The 16039-nt window shown below is 44.3% G+C and overlaps 1 protein-coding gene and 1 long non-coding RNA gene across 18 annotated transcripts in view; one reads left to right on the forward strand and one right to left on the reverse strand.

Annotated features, from left to right (window-relative positions):
• LOC135916635 (plexin-B-like) overlaps positions 1–16039 on the reverse strand; it is a 479058-nt gene that overhangs the window by 54689 nt on the left and 408330 nt on the right. For all 5 annotated transcript variants that reach the window (XM_065450048.1, XM_065450049.1, XM_070539222.1 and 2 more), the window contains 2 exons: positions 12704–12849; positions 5043–5148 (listed from right to left, as the gene is read on the reverse strand). In XM_065450048.1, the coding sequence (XP_065306120.1) occupies positions 5043–5148; positions 12704–12849 (252 nt within the window). The remainder of the gene's footprint in view (positions 1–5042; positions 5149–12703; positions 12850–16039) is intronic.
• Positions 1–16039, forward strand: part of LOC135916636 (uncharacterized) — a 110782-nt gene that overhangs the window by 19969 nt on the left and 74774 nt on the right. For 12 of the 13 annotated variants that reach the window (XR_010568995.2, XR_010568997.2, XR_010568994.2 and 9 more), the window contains exons 3-5: positions 1040–1213; positions 4682–4829; positions 12790–12860. This is a non-coding gene — a long non-coding RNA (uncharacterized lncRNA). Of the gene's footprint in view, positions 1–1039; positions 1214–4681; positions 4830–12789; positions 12880–16039 lie in introns of all 13 variants that reach the window. The other variant, XR_010569001.2, reaches the window with a different exon arrangement.

Below are 16039 nucleotides of genomic sequence, written 5' to 3' on the forward strand. Positions count from 1 at the left end.
TTCCTAATAGGGGCGGGAAGGGGGGCGGGAGGTGCTTAGATTCGCATGTAAACTTTTTTCCCAATTCTTTCACGAAAATAGAGGGGGGGGGGGAGGGGCTTAGAATCGGGGGGTGCTTAGAATCGCGAAAATACGGTAGTTTTCCGGGTCCCCAGTGCCTATGGCCATCCGAATTTAACCCAAGGGAACACAGAAAGATTTTGCACAAGGAGCGCACATCACTTTTAAAGCAAGTTCGCGCCAACGCAGTCGCCTTTATTACTCCTCCTGCTAACCCCTCGCGAGAAGACAGCGCTATTCTCCGAAGATTTCAAACAAACTTTATAGTGACTCCGCTTTTCCGCCACTATGTTCAAGGCCTACCGTGGCCACCGAAATGCCCGAACTGTATGGAATACATGTCCCTAGAGCATTGTCTATGTCATTGCCCTCACACTCAACCCAATCTGCAGTCAGCCCTCTCCAACATTACCACTAACATCAAGCCACGGTCATGGACGGACTGGCTCACTCCACCACCCCATGCAACTAACATTCTCGTGCCGGTGCTTATCCAGCACGTCGGAGACGTGTTGGGTGAGGACTGGTAGCTGACCGACCAGGGTTGAGCGCCGGGCGCTGGCATAAAAATAAAAGTTTCTTTTTCTCTCTCTCTCTCCTTAATGTCAAATTTGAGCGCAGCTGTATGTGCGTTTTCATTTTGTGTGTCAATATCTTCTATGAAGTTTATATAGGTCTACGGTTTATATTGGGAAGAGAAGTCTGTGAGTAGCGTAGCTGGCGCGGACAATCACATGCGGCACATTTCAAACGGAGCGAAGTGTGGCGTGACTACCTCGCTAATCAAGATATCGTGAGAGGCAGTGCGTGGGTGACACGTGGGTGCGATTCACAGCAGCCGCCACAGACAAACCTTCGCTCATGCAGCGCTTTGTTTTCATACAGACCATGCGCGCTACTCTAACGCCCTATCGTAGCCATACCCAAGGGAGCGTCACATCGAGCCTTACTCGTAGTCGCTCGCCATCGCCCTTTGCAGGAGCTGTGATCCCAGTCACACACGCTGGTACCGTGGACTGACCTTACTAGCTGATGCCATGGACCAGTGTAGCCATTCCTACCTCACGGTACCCTGCCCTCCCCTCCGCCCTCGGAAGTGCAGATGCGATCGCCTACGTGGCTGCGGATGCCGTGGCCGCCGGCAACTCAGCGCGTGCGTAGGCCTTTTTTCCTCCGCTCTTGCTCCACTTTCCGCCTCTGCTTTCACTGCGGCCTCTTCCTCCTTGACTTTCCTCCTCGCGCTCTCTTCTTTCATCTCCCGATGCGCTCCGCGTTCGCTTTCATCGTTCGCTCGGTCAAGAGGTACGACGCCGAGGCATGCCCACGCTCATCGCAGGAACGGGTGCCTATACAAGTGCTGCGCTCTAATAGTATCGTGCCATTAAAAGATGACCAGCCGCTTTCGGAGCAAACGATCCTGGAATGAGGGACACACAAGAAGCGAATCAAGACACTATAGAAGTTCTTACTTTCGAGTGCCCCCTCCATTAGAAAGACTTGGGTACTCCCAAGCATTCCTCGCTTCCTCTATTTTGTTTTCCTGGGTGTGCTTGGATTCTCTGGAATTCTTTCAGTATTTATTCACCCCTTCCCGCAATGTAGGGGTAACACACGAAAAGTTTCTATTCCCATTAATCTGCCTGCCTTTCCCATATGATTTCTTTCTCTCCTTATGTCAGCATTAAAAGAGAAATGAAATACCAATGATTAATTACCAATCATATTTATTTTTGAAGAGACGATTGAATAATTTGCATCCAACACTATCTAAGTACCCGTACATGAATTACTAAAGATCCTTCGACCATGACCGTGCGCGTTGATGGCACAGAAAGCAGCGAAATCGTTATTGCATTACCTCACATCCACAGCTCTCTGCAGCTGTTTCTATGCCTAAGGCGCATATTAAAATGGGTGCGGAACTGCACTCTCTCTCTTCTCATTTTTTTTATCCCTGTATCTCTTCTCCCCCAGTGCAGGGTAGCGAACCGAACATGCGTCTGTTTAATGTTCCTGGCTTGCCTCACTTTTGTTTCTCTCTCTTTCTGAATACCAGTTTCCTAATATATTATGATGCGCTGCTAACCTCAGGTTGGTATAGTGCAGACGTAACAGCAATAAATTAATGTGCATGACCTCTTTTTTTGTCGTTGGCACTAGCCTTTCAAGAAGCGAAAATACTTTGTGCAGAATGAGTGCTATTTTAAAAACAGGATTTTTTTTATGAATGGCGTACTTACTAGGTTTTTCTCTTCTTTTTTGCGCTTGGTTCATGAAGAACGAATAACGCGACGCATGATTCGCACTGATAGATCTAGGAGCCTCTGGGTGGCGAAAACATTCCTGGTACATGTAATATACACATTCTGCGCGTATTTTTTTAGTAAATTGCGAGTTTCGGTTGTGCACTTGCTCTCTCAGAAGTGTTGCTCTCCTCACACTTTCATTGCAGAAATATAAGCTAATTTAGAAAATCGTCCTTGATGTCTTTATTCTGGTCAACGTTGGATATTCTGATGTAAGCAAATGGGCGTAAATCGAACCATGGATTTTCGCTAGGTGGAGGATGATTCATTTGAGACCACCTTCAATGTAGAATGAGAGAAAGAGCAAGAAAAGGAAATATATGGACGCAAGTGTCTAGTTTGTTAGCCTGCACAGGGGAAGCCGTTGTGTAGGTGGCTGTATTCCAGAATTAATCATAGAAAGACAGCCAATCAGGAACAAAGAAGTGCTTCCCTCTTTGCGTTGGAAACCAACCGTTTGCTTTTGGCACTAGCATATTTTTTTTGTATTCCTCTTAGCGAAAGAGCAATAAATATTGTTAACCGACAGCTGAATTACGAATTTTTTGTCGATTGTACCGATCGATGTGAGCTCTCATATGAACCATTAATTTGTGGCGTTCACGCAGTAGTGCTATTTACGCACCTCCATCTTTTCCGCTCTCAAAAACGTCTTGCGAAATATTTGGAGGGCCGACTCGGTGTCATTTGAGACATCCTTCTACCAAGCTGCAAATATAAAAATTATGAAGCGTCGCCTGTTATCGTACCTGCTCTGAAACGTAAGCCCTGATCTCATTAGTGAGTGCATCTATCGCAAGCTTTCTCGAAATGCCGTCAAATGGCGTTGATATCTAGTTTGTAAAAACTTCCTTTCACTATCATTTCCTTGCAGTGCATATTTACTAATTTTTCTGGTTCTTTAAAGAATGCCCCTTGTAAGGTACAGCGAGAGCCCATCCTGTCCTCTCGCAGCCGGCACTGAGCCGACCACTAGACTAGACGGTAATGGATTAAGAGGCGCAAAGAAGCTTCGCGCGCGGCGCTCGTTGCGTGCGTTCATTACCCGTCAAGCGGGCGCCGCAGTGGTGATCAGTCTTCTAATCTCCCGTGTCATAAATGCGTAGCCACGGTGCGACAGCATTTCGCAATGTCGCCAGTGGTGTCGCGCTGTGCTGTCGTTTGCCTTCGTTCCGGCGAACAAGGGACGCTTTTTCCAAGTTGCGGTAGGCTTAATCCACAATAATCGACCACTCTACACGTAATGCGAAGGACGGATCGTAAATTCCTCCGGCAGCACTAGGCTCACGCGTGTACGCTGTTGCAATCTACTCGGATGGAACGCGCGCTCGTGCGTGTCAGAAAATAATCCCCTGGCTGGCCAAGGATTTTGCCTGACGCGTTTCGAAGCGAAGGATTTGGCCTTTCTGCCAGGCGCCGGCTGACTGACGCCCATCGAAAAATTAAAGCTGCCGTTGTGTAAAGCAACTCTCTGACGACGGGCGCGTATGTTCGGTCTGACATCGCGCTGAATGAGCTCGCTTGGCTGAGCCGATAACGATGTGACCTACGGTGAAAACGAGCTCGCAAGCATGATGAACTGTGTGGACTGTGTCGGCTGTAGAAAGATTCTTTCTTGTCTCGACTGTTGCGAGAAAAGCCATGCCGCTATCGGTTCTTTATCATTGAGTGTTCTCTTTTCTTTATATTTAAAGCCGTGCATTAAAGCTTTAAAGCACGAATGAGGAGGCTTTTCACCGACACGATCGCTGCACGGCGATCCGTCAACACTCTCGCTTCCTGTAGACACGAACTGTGTTGGCCGACAACAAACTTCGTTTAGGTCGTAACTCTTCTTTCGACTCACGGGAAAGACGTGAGGCAGTTTCTGTCAATGAAACTTCTTTCCATTACAGTACAAACTACAAAGGAACGGTGAGCATCTTGCCGCTATCGCATATGATAAATAGAATCCTTCCTTAGGAAATTCGCTCTGTCCTTAACCACGACATTAGGGCTAGTTGGAATAAATTATTGGTTGCATGGAGTCAACTGACCACATATAGCTGCGTGCAACAAACAAAACGAAGAAACGGAAAGAAAATACATCGTTGCCCAGTTCCGCGGTCAATAGCACCAAAGCTACGGCGGTCTGGCGAGATACTGCATTCGTATGATTAATGTTAAAAGCAAAGAAACAATGAATAAACGACGTCTGGTCTTCCCGATCTTGATCAGGTCTTAGCATTAGAAATATGGTAAATGTAGTGCACTATTTAATGATGCATTTCAACGTCCATTGACAATTCTGATCGATACGTTTTTTTTTTTTTTAGATGTGCAAGCAGAAGGCATTTGAACGGGGCAAATTCGCAATGTTAAGGCGATTCAGCAGACATGTGCTAAAATTGACGGCGGTCAATCACAGTGGCAAGGAGCAGTCCGCTACTGGACAGCGAGCAGACGGCAGCGACGATATGGCGAGTGAGTAAGCAGTCTCGTCTTCCGGGAGTCTAGTAAAGGCGTATAACTGGGCATATAACAAGAGCGTATAACTGGGCAAACCTCATGCAGGATACTCGAAATACGCCATGCAGAACTACGTATAGTATCCTAGGAAATGAATAATTGAACAGGATCGCGAGGCCTGACGAGACACCAAGCAAAGCTGTGCATGCACCGCGTCCATTTATTTACCTTGTAGTGAAACTTTTCCTGTGCCTTGGTGATGCCGGCGCGATTCCCGATGACCACGTACGTCGCCTGCGCACCATGGGGGCTCGGTTGCGTCCGGCAGACAACTCTGTAATGGTGGAAAGGATACGTGTCACCTTTTTTTTTAGTTATGGGGTTTAACCTGTCAAAAGCCCGATCTGATTACCAGGCACACCGTAGTGAGGGACTTCGGAATCATTTGGACCACCTGGGGCACTTCAACGTGCACCTAAGTCATAGTACACTGGTGATTTCGCATTTCGCTCCCATCGAAATGTGGCCGCCATGGCTGTGACTTGAGTCCGCGACCTCGTGGTTAGCAGACCAGCACCATAGCCACTAAGAAATCACCGCGGGTACGTGCCGCTTTTGGGCCATAAAATCGCGCCTCTACCGTCTCTAATAAATCGCCTACTTATCCCTAAAAAAGGTCGCACTTCGGACCGGAAGGCGAAGCTTTGACTGCGATAGCAAATTAGTGGACAGCTAGCTATATCAAGTAAGGATCGTAGTTTTATCGGCCGTATGAGCTTGCAAACATAGGCATACTAAATAAATTAACAAGCATGGTGTCCGTGTCACGTGCGCAAAAGCAAACATGAACGTATATAACTCGATGACCGCGGAAACTCGTTGTCAAAACGCTGCAGTGAGGAAACGCGGCAGCAGCAGCGAGCGAATGGACCTTCGTGAAGCCGCTCGCATCAAAGCGAACTAAGTTGTGAAAATGCAGCGGAGCGCCGACTCTGTACCCGTCGCAGATGAGCTGCAATATGCAACGGCCCGGTCGGCCGCGCGTGGCCACCCGGAGTAGAACGCCCCCCCCCCCCCCCTCCCCGAGTCCGTCGCGGCGCGCTTCCTCCCCGCTTTCGTCCGTCGCGTGCTCGAGATTGAGCCGCGATCCCCGGCCTACCGTCGCACGCTTTCACTCGCACATACAGCATGCGGCACGCGGCGACAATTTTATCGCCCTTGAAGTTCATACGGGACCTCACGGAGACGCCGATGGCGGAAATGCTCCTTGAGCCTCCATTTAACTGCTATCGCAATAAAAGAAATGGGCCGGGTAAGGCATGCTATAACATCTGTCACAAATTTCAAACTTTGCGGAAGGCAGGTTTCGAAGAATTGTCGGTGCTGGTTCGACTGCCAGAAGTACGGCATCTGACGTGCCACAGTTCATGCGTTTGATGTTCGGGGCGCCTGCCGAGTGATGAGTGTTTATGCTTAAGGTAGTCTTTGATTTGTCATTTACACACTTTTTAAGTGTTGTATAAATGTGAAAAGAAAAATTATACTGGGGGGAAATTACGCTGCCTGTACGTGTATGGTGCAAGAAAATAAGGTGATGGTTACTTTGTGGAAACACACGCATGCAAGGGTTTTCCTTTGTTTTCTTAAGGAAAGAACTTGCATATTGTGTGCACAACACGCGGTTGCCGCACAGAGGTAATTAGGGGGAAATCGCCTTTTAAAATGTGTGATGTTGCTTTCAGTGATCAAACACCCGGTCAAGAAGCCGATTACTGGCCTCGAAGGTTCCCGCGCTGGTTCTGGGATGCCCGGTCTGACAGCGCTAGCTTTTCGAACAAGTGCCGTCCACAAGGACTTTGTTTAATTTGTTTTGTTTTACAGAGAAGCTGTTAGCGCGAGTAGAATCACTCGAAAACGTTGTATGTGTGTTTTCATGGTGTCCCTCGCGAATCGGATTCACTGAGTTGATAGTTATAGAGAGTATGGGCGTAAGCTATGGTAAAGCCCAGGAAAGCTTTTAAGAGGTTGAATTGTTTAGGGTTAAATAAAAAATTGCGACGCCCTCGTTTCTTAGTTCTAATCAGAGAAAACCTTACAGAGGAGTTTCCGCCGTTTGCTGACGACGGCTACCACCTTTTCGCTTGATTCATAAAGATACGTGATAACGGGCAACGCGAACGACGAGTAGTGTGAAACTCCAACTACATTTTATACAGAGAAAACGCTTGTTTATATACGAACAAGATTATGTAGGCACAGCTATCACACCACATGACGACATTATTGGAAGCAAACCCCGACGATAACAAATCCTTAAACGTATATGAAAACTTGCATGTTCACACAAGGTACAAATCGTGACACACTAGTTCGACATCACTGGATAAAGATTGTCCGTTTGCCTGGCCCTTCTGTAACAAGGTTACTTCACCTGCTAAAGGTGATGCTGACGTCCGGCTGACGCACGCACTCCCTCTGATTTTCGAACTGGAAAAGCACGTCACCTTCACTAAAATCCGACACGCTGCCTGTTACCGTAAATCAGCACCAACTCACTCAACTTTCTGTTGTTTTTGATTGATAATAGAGGACAGAAATAAAGTATAAATGCTTGCATTAGGCAATATTTGAGCAGCTCTTGTTCCTGGCCTATTCTTTTGTTTCCACTGTCCTGGGAGGGCAAAAATTCATAACACCCTGAGTTTAAAGATAATAGGGTCCGTATTATCGTTGATGGGTAACGAAAGTTTTAAGTGCATATGTCAGTTACAGCTTTTGCAGCAAATTACTGACCTAATTGTTCAATACCTTCACAACCATATTTTACGAAACGCGTAGGAACTTTGCTCAATGTCCTGAAAAAACTGCTTGCGCCACAAACTTGACACTTTGAGGAAATAGGGAAACATTTATCCATATTTCTTGATAACAGCTTCAAGTACATCAGTTAACTACTGCACCTGTGCGAAATATCCCATTAAGGTGGTAGTTACATTTTTTACAGGATTTCTTTTTGTAATTTTACATTTAATATATGCCCAAACATTCTATATCACGCTGAAAGAAAATTATCTTCCTATCACTATTATTTTGGGAGTTAGTGAGTTTTTCAACCCATGCCCTCGTATTGCAAAACCGAAAGTCAGTACTATTTCTTTTATATAGATATTATTCAAAATACTTTTTTTTTCATTTTATGTTGGCGCCAAGCAGCCACACGAGCAAAAGGAGTCTTTAGTGCATCTCGTGGGTGCTACAGCTATGAACCTGGTGCAATTTAGGCCTCTGTGTGCTTTTAACATCTTTCACGTGGTTTGAAGATTTGTTTGTTTTTCTCGAAAATAAGAGTTTTCTCCAGCTAATGTTACGCAAACTTTGACAACTTCGTCTTGAATCAACATGTTGATATAAAATGTTGCCCAGTCGTTTCTCACATATAAATATGTGCAAAGAACTATAGGAAAAAAATTGATGCAATATTTTTGCATGTACTGCTCATTTTGCAAATACATTTTGTTCAAATTGGCAATGTTTCTCGCTTTGCTTAGGTTCTAGAAAATTAGTTTCTTATTATGTATCACATTGCATTCATCCTAGTTCATTGCACTGGGCCCCCGCTTAGCTATATAAATGCCAAAGCTTTACTCAATTCAGAAATTCATTAGTTGCTTATCACTCCTGGCGCTAATAGCACTTTTACCACACTTTATGACAAGAGTCGGGTCTCAAACAATAAAATGAACCGTTTACTGCACTTTAAATAGTTAAATAATTTAAATGAGACATGCTTATTTAGGGAAAAAAGTTATTTAATTGCGCTTCCGATTTAAAGAACATTTTTGTGTGCGTGTGTCGCCTACCACCTTAAACAAGAGCTTGAAAGCATTATAAGACCATTACCCACTGTTTCCCAGTGTCCCGAAAGAAGTCTACGTTACACCAAGTTTACGTTTGATGATAATGTGGCAGATGTTAAGTAGAGAAACGTTAACATCTTGGATTAATTATGAACCTTTTAAATAATTACTGAACCCACGCTTCCTCTTTATTTTCATTCGTTCCACGAATAACGTACGTTTCCCTAAAGTGTTCGGTAAACGAAGCGAGGCACCTTACTTACATGTGGTAAAAGGAAGGGGCAGGTTGTGGGCGCCGTGCATACGGGTCATTTAGGGCCTTTGCAGTGAAGTCTGTATGCAAATGGCCCGCAGTGTTATACACACGGTGCAGTATGCAGCCCGATGTCACCAGAGAACTGTAACTGTCACCATGCCCACATTTGGATAAAGTAAGGGCAACAATATTGAAGATAAGCACGCGCAGTTATATGTGTCTAGGTAACTGTGCAAACAATTCTTTAAACCTTTGCAAACAATGTGTTCACCAAGCGCTCGAAAACTTTATATACGGCAAACATTGAGAACGGGTGAGTCGTATGCAGCTAATATTTTAAAGCACGTGTGGTTTAAAAACAGGCACCTGCAATTCTTAATGCAACTACTCGAAACAAAAAGCTTTGCTAGAAATCTGGCTGTGATTCTGCGAGGTCGCAGGAGCGCATTGTCTTTTTTGTTTGTTTGTTTTTCTTCTCCTGCTTTTCTTACATTCCTTTCTGCGCGTAGAAGGGCTATCAGGCAGCCTCGAATCTAGTTCAGTTCCCACTACAATTTCAAGTACTTGCTTTTGTATGTCAGGCTACTGCAGGTGCTGACGTCCTCATATTTAAGGACAAATGTGTGCCCCTCTTGAAACCCTGCAGTCCACTATTCTTTTTTCTCCTTCCCTCTCTTTTGCGCAGCGTTTTCTGAACGATATGTTCGTACTCGTAACCATTTGTACAAACATTATATTGTTATTCACCAAGTATAGAATGCTTATTTAAGGAGATTTCTGAAAACTTTCCTTACAAGTGAAGGTATTGCGACAAAGTTTGTCATTAAAATGTAGAAAGCTTCCATGAACTGATGCCGCCTAGGGAGCGCACTTACTCTGCTGATGTGCTTATGTTAATGAGCGCACAATGGATAAGCTTTCATCAACCAAAACACCCAGGAAAGAGCACTAAAAGCCCGCGCCATTCTCACGAGATTTCTCCCGCAAGCGCGCCTTAACCCGGAGTGTGCGTAAGCGACACTTATTCCCATTAGCTTAATAGACTCTCTTAGCGCTGGGATTAATAAGAGAGATCGTGTTTACCTCATCTTTTGCTTCAGTAACGTTAAATAACGAAGTTGATCAATCACGCCTCCTTACGAGAAAGCGTTCCTAACCTCAGGGTATCTCAGTGGCGTTGACAACGGATCAAGGCCCTATGACACCCATTGAAGACCTCTTATTTCTAGTAGAACAACTAAACCAACAAGCAATAAATAACTAAAAGCAAAGTGGAGGAGCAACACTGGTAGTTTAGAAACTTCTTGAATGTTTCTAAGTTTTTGGCCTGAGGAATAGCTCTTGTTACTTGCGACCCCTTTTTCGCTTTTCCCGAGCTTGCTGCGTCGTCGTCCTCGTAGATAGAGCAGAGCCCATTTAGAGAAAATTGTGCAGATAAGGAAGCTTGTGCGTAGAGTGCGCCTTATGCGCTTCCATTAAAAAGTCGAAAGTTTCTAAAGCCTCGCTTTTGTTTATTGCGGCTACTTATTTTACTTGAGCACTCTTTTTAATGTATTTGCCATTTTCAAGACGCCCTTGAGTGTGTCGGTTCTTATACGCCTTCTTTCAGGAAGAGTAGCTTTTTGTTCTGGCGCTAATGGAAAAGAAGGCTGTAGCAAGTTACCAGGCTTGAGCCATATATTAAGATAATGCCTTCCGAGGCCATGGCTTTTCAAGCGACTAATAAGGCAGGCACTCACCGAATATAATAAATTCACTCTTATCAGGACAGCTTCCCCTAGCAGCCAGATGACTACCGCATCAGCACCTTATTTAATGAAGGAACGACGTGAGAAGACTAGGATCTAATTATTTACAACTCATAATCACGCAGTTTCCTTTGAAAGTAATCGCTCATTCTTACCACAAGAGAAAAAAATATTCCCATCTTTTTAATTCTGTGCTTGCGCACTCAGAGTCCGAATGTTCGTTAGACTAGTATATGAACGACTTTCATGAACCATTTTATTACAAATGAGTGCAAAGTATTTAAAGTATAAAAATGAAATATTCAGCCAAAATAAATATCAATTGACGCGAGTGTCCCAATTGGTAAAATATGTTGCGGCTTCTTGTGTATGACATAATATGGTATACATAAGTATGCGTGAAATTACAAGTGCTGTTACAGCGAATTTGCTGCAATGCTTACAAGACAGTTCGAAATGCTTAATTTTATCACTAAGTTAAGAATATCAGTATGTGCAAGGCCCCAAAATATTACTACCATGCTCTTCTTATGTGATGGGTCTTTTTTTTTTGTAAAGGACGTGTGGATGTAGAAAGCTTCTTGCGTGATGACGCAGAAATTTCTATTTGCCAGCATATTTATCAAACATTTTCCTGTATTGAGTTTTCATTTTATTACTATTCAAACTTATGAAAACCACGTTCAAATCCACATTTATCAAATTAGCAATACTGCATAAGGCGCAATTGTTCGACCAGTGATTCCAGAATTGGATGCTCCTATTTTTTCTTTAAGCTAAATTCTGAGTAACAGAAATTTGGGCTTTCACAGAAATATTGCATTTTGGTGTTTACATCGTTCAAAACAACCCTTGGTACCGTTACTTTCTAGGTGTTTTAGAAACGATGTCTTCGTTTAGAGGATTCAAGCTGCTGCCAAAATAACGCTAGCGTAAACTTGTGCCGCCGCCTATGGGCAGCTGCAAAAAGCAGCCATGCAAGGAAGGTTGCCGCGTGTTTAAGCGGAATGGACAGCGCGCGGCAACCTTTTCTGAACGGCTGCTTTCTGCGTGTTGGTGAATTGTAGCGCTGATATAAACAAGGACAGAATAAGCTAGACGGCAGACGAGTGCTATCATCTGTCGTCTCATTACTTTTGTCCTTGTGTATGTATGTGCTGCGGTTCCCCAACATGTATCAAAACGCCAGTCAACCACATTATTGCTTTCGGCCGCTGCCATAAGATGGCAGCGCAAGTTTATGTTAGAGCCGCCTCGGCAGCAGCTTTTATTCCCATAAATGAAGGAGCTGTTGCTCTTTTTCGAAAACCAGGCAAGTAACTCTAACTGTGGCAAGTGTTGTAGTGAGCGACCTAGGAGAATGTTTTTGTGACATGTTTTGCATGTCAGAGACTTTCGTAACTATGGTTTCTACAGCTTTTGTGAATTCCATACATCTTGTTGTTTCCGTAGCCATGATATCCTTAGTAAATTACGTAAATCTTTAGTTGCTGTAATAGTTATTTCTGATCTTTAAGTAGCAGACGTACATTTGATGCAGAGGCAAACGCCCTGTTTTTATGCAAGCACCATCGCACTCACTCACTCACTCACTCACTCACTCACTCACTCACTCACTCACTCACTCACTCACTCACTCACTCACTCACTCACTCACTCACTCACTCGCTCGCTCGCTCGCTCACTCACTCACTCACTCCACTCACTCACTCCACTCCACTCACTCACTCACTCACTCACTCACTCACTCACTCACTCACTCACTCACTCACTCACTCACTCACTCACTCACTCACTCGCTCACTCACTCGCTCACTCGCTTACTCGCTTACTCGCTTACTCACTCACTCACTCACTCACTCACTCACTCTAGATTTATCGGTATATGAGAAAGTGCACTAGAAGTATACCACCCATTCCACTTTATCGGAAGACTGCCATTAGCGAAGCTCTTCACCGTCCACACGATAAATTTGCTTGAATGAGGACCTGCTAACGTTGTATTAGCACTCCACTTGTGGTACTTGCCTGACTGACACGTTGTACTCCACTGGAACACAGGGAAGGCCGCCAACGAGGATCTTGTCTCTTATTTCTTCCTCGCTCGTGCCCAGGTTGCTGCCTTCTATGGTGACCAAGGTGCCTCCTTCCACAGGCCCGTTGAGAGGGTGGATCTACGCGGGAGGTGAGCAATAGAAAAAGCGGTTAGCTGAGTTCAATTAATATGACCGTCAAATGTATCAGCGACAGGGCCATCCGCGATGCGTAGATAATGATATCCAGTGGATGATGTTAGAAAAATTTAATATGAGTAACTGCTCGCTATTATGTGGCGGGGTTCAAACACTCCATCAGAAACGTAAATTGCAGAAACGGTATATAGGCTAAGAATAATGCAGCGTTACTTCAATGGTGAAGCTGCAATAAATATGCTTGCCTTTGTAAAAACCTTGAAGAGAACCTCTGGAGCTTACAAAATTTCATCTTCCAGTGAACTTTGCATTAAGCCTCATCGTACATGGCGACTTCATTCAGCTTCAGCTTGGATATATACGACGCAACACATACAATCTTAGAATAACCTAAAGCGTAGACTCTGCAGAACAATGAAAAGAAGGGAGAGGGAGGTGAAGAAGATTGCGTCTAGTCGGCTACCCGGCTCGGTGATAGAGGTAATAGAAGGATAAAGGAGGAGGAAAGAAAGGGAGAAAGCGGGAATAAAACGGTGAGTAGGGAGGAATTTGCAGATGGCTTAGAAATTGCACAAGCAATAAAAACGCACAAAGTAGCAAGCGCAGATTTACAAGCGGATGAACGTCACACCATCTGAAATGACTGTGCGCTGATCATCAAATGTTTATAAACCTGCGGTAACGCCTGCATACGTAGACGCCTCAATGTGCTTCTTTCACTTGTTCATTCGTGTTTTCCATGAGGTTTTCAGCATCTAATAAAGAAACCGTTGAGCTCGCAATGCTTATGACCTCAGCTGTGTACGCTTTTCTATTAGCCAAACAATAACTTTAGCGTGACTGAAAGCAAACCAAAGTAAACTAAGTTCTTAAAATTTTTGCGTGGATGTTTATGTCGTGAGCTTTGTTTTGCGTTTGTTGAAATACTTCGATTAAGACACTTCTTTAAGTAGGTTACGCCTTTTTAAAAAAGAGCAATAAATAGGGCACGTTATTCGATATTGAATTCTTTTAAGAACAAGGTGACTTAAAAGCACTATCCTAAGCAGTAAGGCGGAAATACCGTCCTGTCACATTGGGCCTGTCTTCTTTCTTCGTGTAGTACTTTTAAGTCAGCGCTTTCTTAAAATAATTCTTAATCAAAGAAATTTTTTCGAGACCATTAATAAAGAAAAACAGCGGGGCACTACTTAGACGCCTTATGGTTAGTATTGCTTGCTGCAAGAGTACTTAAACGCGGAACACAACGCATGATGAAATAGTAAACGCTTCCTTATTAACTACGTGTAGTATTATTTTGTGCATGGTTGGCTTACATGCTCAACTTCCGTTAAAATGTTTCGTATTTTTTCCTTTCTCCGGCAAAGGACGGCCACACTGTTTGACAGTGTGACCTCTTCGTATAGCGAAAACAATTTTATCTCCTCGTCTCGGCACTAAAACCAGACCAAGGTCGAGCTGGCCGAATGTCACGGGGTAAACAACTGAAGCCAGCGCGCGTGGCAGCGCGATACGCGGGAAGCGCGTAACTGCTCTTAAAGAACAATGAAACAGTGAAATAAAAGAACAATAAAAGTGCACCGTAATAGCAAGTGCACTTCCCCAAAGTTCGCCGCATTTGGTCCTGAGGGAAGCGTCGGCAAAACACGTCTCCCGAAAAGTCGTTGACATACGTTTTTACGATGACCCGATTAGATAGCTGCGGGTGCTCAAATGACTTTCAGCCAGCCGTCGGGGTGACTGCCGCTCGGTACTAAAAGTAAACAATATGAAAAGCGGGACATTACTGCTTCCGCAAGAAAAAAGAACAAGAGAGCGGGTTATATGGTGCGGTGAACAGCGCTCACGAGATAAATGAAGCCGCAAAACTGCGACAGGAGTGAATTCGCCAACAGCGCTAGTTAACGAGCGAAACATGCAAATGTGCACGTCAGCTAGATGGTTACTATTATCACTTCTTTTCGTTACGTGACATTCGATTTTTGTCAACTTCCACTAAACCGGTCTCTCGTAGAGGCTTTGCAGGTCAAGATTTCCAAGCTGTTTAACAGTAGCTTGAGGGACGCCTTTCAGTAGTGCGCGCGTTGTCTGCACGTCATTTGAAAAAAGGTTTTGAGAATGGTGAGCTAACAATGGTCTCCTCTTGTTTAAAAAATCCACCTACTTTCGGGTTAGTTGTGACATCAATTGGGTGCGATGTAACGGTTAGTTTTTGTTCTTTCGCAGAAAGAAAAGTGCATGTCTGTGCTATGTGCTGCTGTTGAACATAGTCAGAGCAAAACTGTTAGGGAGAAATTGGGAGTCTAACACGTACATACATATTATACAAGTATTTTAAATGCATCTATATATGCACACATCTGTTGCTATAAATGAACTACTACTTTCATAGCGAAATAATGCCAGCACTAGCCACTGTATTTTTATTCTTCACAAGTTCTGTGGGCATACACTGTAGTCAAGTGCATATAAGTACTTGAAGAAACAGTGGCCCTAAAGGTTCCTGTGAGCTAGTTGTTTTTGCAAAGAAGCTCATTCAGCCATCAAAATTACCAACCTGCATGAATTAGTTCGATTTAACATCCATGCTGAAGGCGTTATTAGCGGTGCGAAAATTCCTGTGGTCTACGGGGCTTCAGGTTAAGAAGGCTGCCGCCTACCGCTCTATAGTGTACGCGTTTTATTTGTGATCGACTCTTTCTCTCCCTTCCGCTCTCCCTCCCCATATTCACTTCCCCGAACAGGGTAGCCAACCGGAATCACTTCTGGTTAACTTCCCTGCCTTTCGTTGCATCCTTTCTCTCTCTATTTAGTTTTCTTTTTCTCGGTTCCAGCCTATATGATCGCTTTCGATGGACTGAGCAATGAACGCCTCACAATGTGTGCACAAGTGCACAATGTGAACTTCTCTCTTCCATCTCACCTTTCAATCCACTTTTCCCGGTGCAGGGTAGCCTATCGGTCTCAGCTTAGTTAACCTCCCTGCCTTTCCCTTATAACTTCCCTATCTCCCTCTTTCTGTGTCGGTTGTTTTGTTGATAAGATCGTAGAATCTGTTTATTCCGGCCATAACATAAGGAAACTTGACGCTGCAGCATTAATTACTTGGTTCGCAGAAAATTGGTTGTCGCGATATTCGGTAGTAATTATGTTCCTTTTTGTCAGTGGCTCA

This window comes from Dermacentor albipictus, chromosome 5 (assembly GCF_038994185.2).
Source record: "Dermacentor albipictus isolate Rhodes 1998 colony chromosome 5, USDA_Dalb.pri_finalv2, whole genome shotgun sequence".
NCBI classification, from domain to species: domain Eukaryota; kingdom Metazoa; phylum Arthropoda; class Arachnida; order Ixodida; family Ixodidae; genus Dermacentor; species Dermacentor albipictus.